Source organism: Penaeus chinensis, chromosome 23, assembly GCF_019202785.1.
Source record: "Penaeus chinensis breed Huanghai No. 1 chromosome 23, ASM1920278v2, whole genome shotgun sequence".
Taxonomy (NCBI): Eukaryota; Metazoa; Arthropoda; class Malacostraca; order Decapoda; family Penaeidae; genus Penaeus; species Penaeus chinensis.
Window position 1 is genome coordinate 4,383,097 of NC_061841.1, and position 7,500 is coordinate 4,390,596.

The 7,500-nt window shown below is 36.6% G+C and overlaps 1 protein-coding gene across 1 annotated transcript in view; it reads left to right on the forward strand.

Moving 5' to 3' along the window:
* The window catches only part of LOC125037283 (PDF receptor-like), a 60,414-nt gene that overhangs the window by 44,025 nt on the left and 8,889 nt on the right, over nucleotides 1-7,500 (forward strand). The window contains exons 8-10 of the mRNA XM_047630343.1: nucleotides 1,311-1,441; nucleotides 1,835-1,920; nucleotides 7,157-7,349. Of these exons, the coding sequence (XP_047486299.1) occupies nucleotides 1,311-1,441; nucleotides 1,835-1,920; nucleotides 7,157-7,349 (410 nt within the window). The remainder of the gene's footprint in view (nucleotides 1-1,310; nucleotides 1,442-1,834; nucleotides 1,921-7,156; nucleotides 7,350-7,500) is intronic.

Here is a 7,500-nt window from a genome sequence, read left to right on the forward strand (position 1 = left end):
TGAGCAACGTCTGAGCCTCATGGAGGTAGCAGAGCCTCTAAGCATTTATAAAAACAAAAACGCAACGACTTACGAAGATTTGTAAAAAAAAAAAAAAGAAAAAAAAAGAAAGAATGAATTACGAGGAAACTTTTGGATTTTAAGTGTCGATGGAAGAAAGGTATTAATTTACTGTAGCTTCCTCATACTTCATTCACGTTTTCTTTATCAGCTCTATATAGGTTTATAGAAATTTGAATTGAGATGTACTAATATATCTACGAAAGGTGGAATAAATCCTATTGATGATAGATAAATACCTACCCTCCGTGACCAGCACTGAAACTCTGCCACTCCATATACAGAGTCATTCAGTGTATCAGTACTTACACAGGTATTTTATCATTCTTTATTGTGTGTCTTTTGCTTTGTCTTTGGGCTTCAGAAAACGCCGTTACTTCATCATTCCCTACTCGAAATTTTGTATTATAAACACTAGTCGCGTAATACTATTCTGTATGTTTATGTGTGTTCCTGTATTTCACTAATGTATTTCTTGCCCTTTATATTTTGTGTTGCAATTACGTCGACTTTACAGATTAATGGTCTTCTATACGTTTTTTTTCAGTATTCATGTCGATTGTTTTATACCATTATCCAATGGGCAAACCAGCTTCCATATACGGTTTATACATCCAGTATCCGCGACTACTTTTCGTATTATTATAAAATAATATCGGTTAACGGACGCTCTTTCTACGTTGTTTGTTGTTGTTTGTTATATACTACTTATGTTATCTACCTTTTTATTTCTAGTATCCATTGTCTACTTTTTTCTCACTTTTTTCTGTTATCTACTACATATGTTATCTACCTTTTTACCTTTGTATCTATTGTCTACTTGTTTTCTCACTTTTTTTTCTGTTATCTACTTATCATGCTTATATCTTTTTGTCTCGTTATCTCGTAGGTATTCCAGTATCCATTTCTACTCTTTCTGTAATATAATTCTTGTGTTATTTCCCTTTGTATTCCTGTATTTATGTCTACTCTTTCTCTTATCTACCTTTCTTCTGTGTAGGTTTTCCAGAGTTCATATTTATTTTTTTCCGTTATCTACTTATGGTATCTACTTTTTATTTCGTTATCCCACAGGTATTCCAGTATTCATGACATCCTCCTGAGCCGTACGGATGACCTACGTATTTCAATGATTGTATACTTGTAATCATATCTACTTTTTTCTGTAATTTGCATTCGAATAATCATGTCTACTCTTTCCTGTTATCTGCCACTTATGTTATCTACCTTTTTATCTCGTTATCCCGTAGGTATTCCAGTATTCATGACAGCTTCGTGGGCCGTCGTGATGTCCCTCTGGATGAACGTAGACTGCTGGCTCGGTTACTCTCTCACACCTTATTATTGGATTCTCGAAGGACCCCGTTTTACTGTCATCGGGGTGAGTGTCTGTAAGGAATGAAGTGTGAAGAATATGTGAGTTTATTTGTGTGTGTCGTGTTTGTTTGTTTGTGTGTGTGTGTGTGTGTGTGTGTGTGTGTATGTGTGTGTGTGTGTGTGCGTGCGTGCGTGTGTGTATGTGTGTGTGTGTATGTATGTGTGTGTGTATGTATGTGTGTGTGTGTATGTGTGTGTATGTATATGTGTGTATGTGTGTATGTGTGTGTGTGATGTTTGTTTATTTGTTTGTGTGTCTTTGTTTGCTTGTTTATGTATATGTGTGTGGTGTTGTGTTAGTGTGTGTATGTGTGTGTTAAAATCAGAACAAATAAATAAATACAACCTTTCCATTTCATCTAATCTAATCGCTTCTCTTCTTCACAAACTTTCTCAGGCAAATCTCCTGTTTCTCCTCAACATCATGAGGATTCTGATAAGCAAATTACGCGAAGCAAGTTCCAGTGAGGTGCAGCAAATAAGGTTAGTATCCCCATACAGCCAGAAGCAACATTGCCTTGCATGATGAGAGAAAAAAGGAAAACAAAAGTGTGTCATAAACTTGATCGTTACAAAGGGCGTTTTTTCTTCCAAGAATAACATGAAAGATAGTAGGAAAGAAAACCAATTTTACTGCATTGCATATGAGGATGAGAATCAAACAGAGGGCAAGTGCAATTGAAGTCGTTTTAAAAAGATGTTTATTTTGGATTTTACTAAAATTCGTATTCGACTCGGCGTTGTGAAACAGCCGGAGATTGTTCGGAACCGATTCGCGAAATAATACTGTACATCAGCGGAGGAAGAGTGGAAATAAAACGCAACAAATAACATTCACAAAAAAGACCTCATGGTATATGATACCTCATGATACATGCGGCAGTACGACATGTAATACAACAACAAACCACAATGAAATCTAACAGTTGTACCGAGACATGAACGTGGGGCTTCGAACCAATACCCACCCTCCTCCCCTCCCCTCCCTTCTATACCCCCTTTCCCCCATGGTAAGCTAACGTTTTTTGCCTGGTATTATTATTATTGATGTTATGATTATTAAATTGTTATTTAAATCTTGGCAACATATAAGACAATGAAAAGATACAAAAAATACAAAAGTCTAGGAAAAGGATAAACAGGTGAGATAGGTAGGATAATAACTAACTCCTTGGTGACTAAGCACTTGTAGAGGCATCTATGTGTAAATACAATACGTAAACTTATATTACAGTGGGCATGGCATGTATTCTTGCCATCCATTCCGATCGGGTTAAGTGGATGAAAGTTGCTGGTTTGTACACAGGAATGAGCGTGACGTGTGCTTCATAGAAGGGAAAGTTAGGTGAAAACAAAAACACCTATCCCTTAGGCCATGGGACTGGGTTACCGCGCACCCCACGTCGAGAATGTTACCGAGATTTTTTATCGCTTCCCAACGTCCCTTTGATGTTATTCTGGAGACGAAGAACACGCTGTGGTACACCATGCATAAAGTTCCGTGTCATATGGTGCTCCTTGGGCCATGACTAACAATATGTAAAGTGAAGAACACGCACACGCTACCTACTCACCCTTATCTTAACCGCTACTGGAAACTACTTTGGTGTCCTCAGAGTTATCGTGAAGTATCAGCCTAACAATTTAACGGGAAGATGCTACTGTCAAGAGAGCGGGTCAGATTCCAAGGAATTACCGTGCAGAAAAACTATATGGAGTAATAGAAGATGCTCTTGTCTGTAATAACTGTAATAATTTAATCAACACTAACAGATTACGTACAGAGTAATGACTGATGATAATACAATTAATAGGCGAAATATAAACAGTAAAAACTACCTGATAAAGGCACAAGTAAAAGACAAATTATAAACATAGTAATGACTTCCTGATAATAACACAATTAACGCAGACAGACAGTAAACATGATAATAACTACCTGACAATAGCACAGCAAACACAGGCAAGCTATATACAGTATAATAACCACGAGATAAAATGCCTTTATACTTCTCTTCAAATGCAAGCTAAGTAATTCTATAGTAATGATCGATTGTGGGTGACTATAGTTACGTCCAGTTATTGTGTATATTCATCATCCTGTTTCTATTTTAGTGCATTTATTAGATGTTATTTTTACAGTGTTTTGATTGCCCTTGATAGTGGTATATATATATATATATATATATATATATATATACACATATATATATATTGTAGTTTATTTGTTTAATCTACACATGTCCATTTAGAAATGATTTAAAGATTTTGTCTCTATCTCTATTTTTAACTCTATCTCTATCTCCATCTTCATTTCTATCTCTATCTCTATTTTTAACTCTATCTCTATCTCTATCTTCATCTCCATTTCTATTTTATCTCCATATCTATCTCCAATTCCTTTTTTTATATCTGTCTCCATCTCCACTTCTATCTCTATCTCTATCTTCATCTCCATTTCTATTTTATCTCCATATCTATCTCCAATTCCTTCTTTATCTCTGTCTCCATCTCCACTTCTATCTCTATCTCTATCTCCATCTCTATCTTCAATCTTTATTTTTGTCTCTATCTCTATCTCTATTTTTAGCTCTATCTCTATCTCTATTTTTAACTCTATCTCTATCTCTATCTTCATCTTTATTTTTGTCTCTATCTCTATCTCTATTTTTAACTCTATCTCTATCTCTATTTTTAGCTCTATCTCTATCTCCATCTTCATTTCTATCTCTATCTCTATTTTTAGCTCTATCTCTATCTCTATCTTCAATCTTTATTTTTGTCTCTATCTCTATCTCCATCTTCATTTCTATCTCTATCTCTATCTCCATCTTTATTTTTGTCTCTATCTCTATCTTCATCTCCATTTCTATTTTATCTCCATCTCTATCTCCAATTCCTTTTTTTATCTCTGTCTCCATCTCCACTTCTATCTCTATCTTCAATTCCTTTTTTTATCTTTGTCTCCATCTCCACTTCTATCTCTATCTCTATCTCTATTTTTAACTCTATCTCTATCTCCATCTCTATCTTCAATTCCTTTTTTATATTTGTCTCCATCTCCACGTCTATCTCTATTTCCATTTTTAACTCTATCTCTATCTCTATTTTTAACTCTATCTCTATCTCTATTTTTATCTCTATCTCTATCTTCATCTCTATTTTTGTCTCTATCTCCATCTCTATCTCTATCTCTATTTTTAACTCTATCTCTATCTCCATCTCTATCTCCAATTCCATTTTTTTATATCTGTCTCCATCTCCACTTCTATCTCTATCTCTATTTTTAACTCTATCTCTATCTCTATTTTTAACTCTATCTCTATCTCTATTTTTAACTCTATCTCTATCTCTATCTCTATTTTTAACTCTATCTCTATCTCTATTTTTAGCTCTATCTCTATCTCTATTTTTAACTCTATCTCTATCTCTATTTTTAACTCTATCTCTATCTCTATTTTTAACTCTATCTCTATCTCTATTTTTAACTCTATCTCTATCTCTATTTTTAACTCTATCTCTATCTCCATCTCTATCTCCAATTCCTTTTTTTATATCTGTCTCCATCTCCACTTCTATCTCTATCTCTATCTCCATCTTCATTTCTATCTCTATCTCTATTTTTAGCTCTATCTCTATCTCTATTTTTAACTCTATCTCTATCTCCATCTTTATTTTTGTCTCTATCTCTATCTCTATCTCCATCTTTATTTTTGTCTCTATCTCTATCTCTATCTCTATTTTTAGCTCTATCTCTATCTCCATCTTCATTTCTATCTCTATCTCTATCTCTATTTTTATCTCTATATCTATCTTCATCTCCATTTCTATTTTATCTCCATATCTATCTCCAATTCCATTTTTTTATATCTGTCTCCATCTCCACTTCTATCTCTATCTCTATTTTTAGCTCTATCTCTATCTCTATCTCTATTTTTAACTCTATCTCTATCTCTATTTTTATCTCTATATCTATCTTCATCTCTATTTTTGTCTCTATCTCCAATTCCTTTTTTATCTTTGTCTCCATCTCTACTTCTATCTCTATCTATATCTCTATTTTTAGCTTTATCTCTATCTTCATCTCTATTTTTGTCTCTATCTCTATCTTCAATCTTTATTTTTGTCTCTATCTCTATCTTCATCTTTATTTTTGTCTCTATCTCTATCTCTATTTTTAACTCTATCTCTATCTCTATTTTTATCTCCAATTCCTTCTTTATCTCTGTCTCCATCTCCACTTCTATCTCTATCTCTATTTTTAGCTCTATCTCTATCTTCATCTTTATTTTTGTCTCTATCTCTATCTCCATCTTCATTTCTATTTTATCTCCATATCTATCTCCAATTCCTTTTTTTATATCTGTCTCCATCTCCACTTCTATCTCTATCTCTATTTTAGCTCTATCTCTATCTTCATCTTTATTTTTGTCTCTATCTCTATCTCCATCTTCATTTCTATCTCTATCTCCATCTCTATCTCCAATTCCTTCTTTATCTCTGTCTCCATCTCCACTTCTATCTCTATCTCTATTTTTAGCTCTATCTCTATCTTCATCTTTATTTTTGTCTCTATCTCTATCTTCATCTCCATTTCTATTTTATCTCCATATCTATCTCCAATTCCTTTTTTTATATCTGTCTCCATCTCCACTTCTATCTCTATCTCTATTTTTAGCTCTATCTCTATCTTCATCTTTATTTTTGTCTCTATCTCTATCTCCATCTTTATTTCTATCTCTATCCTCCATCTCTATCTCCAATTCCTTCTTTATCTCTGTCTCCATATCCATTTTTCTCTCTGTCTCCTTCCTTACTATCACATTTTTGTTATAGTTATTGTTATCATGACTGATATTATTATCATTGTTTAGTATTTAGATACGTACACTACAAACACAGGAACATTTGCGAACATTTAAATTTAAAAAACGAAACAAATAGAGCAAGTGAAATAAGATTTTGTAAAAATTAAGATAGATTTTCCAAAATTCTTCTGGTTTACTAACACATGATATTTTTTTTTTTCCTTCCCTCAATCAAAATTCTTCACCCCCCCTTTTCCCGAACCTTCAATTCCCATTCCAACTTCCCCATTCCCATTCCCATTCTTCCATTGAAATTCCAAAAACTTCTCCATCCATTCCCATTCCAACTTCGCCTCTATTCAAATTTCGAATTTTCTCCATTCCCATTCCAACTTCTCCCCCATTCAATGTTCCCGCCTCATTCCCTTTCCAATTCCAAACTGCTATTCTCGGTTCCAATTCCAACATATTCCCACCTCATTCCCATTCCAACTTCCGCCAACCCTCATTCCCTCCTCCCCCTTCAATTCCGATTCCCACCCTCCTCCCCCATCCAAACCCCCAAATTTCCTTCGCATTCCCCAACCCCCTCCAAATCCCCCTCCCCCCTCCCCAATTCCCATTCCTACTCCCCCATCCCCCATTCTCATTCCCACTCTCCCCTCCCCCTCCCTGTAATCCCCATTCCCACCCTCCAATTCCCATCCCCCCTTCCACCTCATCCAAACCCCCAATTCCCATTCCCATTCCCACTCTCCCCTCCCCCTCCCCCCCTTGCAATCCCCATTCCCCCCCTCCAATTCCCATTTCCACCCTCCAATTCCCATTCCCACCCTCCAATCCCCATTCCCCCCCATCCAATCCCCATTTCCCCCCTCCAATTCCCATTCCCACCCGACCCCGCATTCCAGACCCCTCCGGAGATCGGTGCGCAACGCCCTCTTCCTCCTGCCGCTGCTGGGCATCACCAACGCCATCACCATGATCCCCAAGCCCCTGGAGCGATCGGCGTTTGAATTCGGCGTCTGGTCCTACGGCACGAATCTGCTGACGTCATTCCAGGGTTTCGTCGTGGCGTGCATCTACTGCTTCTTCAATGGAGATGTGAGTAGAGGGGGAGAGGGAGGGGGTAGGGGATATGTGGGGGTGAGGGAGGGGGTATGTGGGGGAGGGGGAGAGGGGTTATGTGGGGGAGGGGGAGTATGAGGGGGTATGTGTGGGGGTGGGGGAGGGAGGGGATATGTGAAGGTGGGTG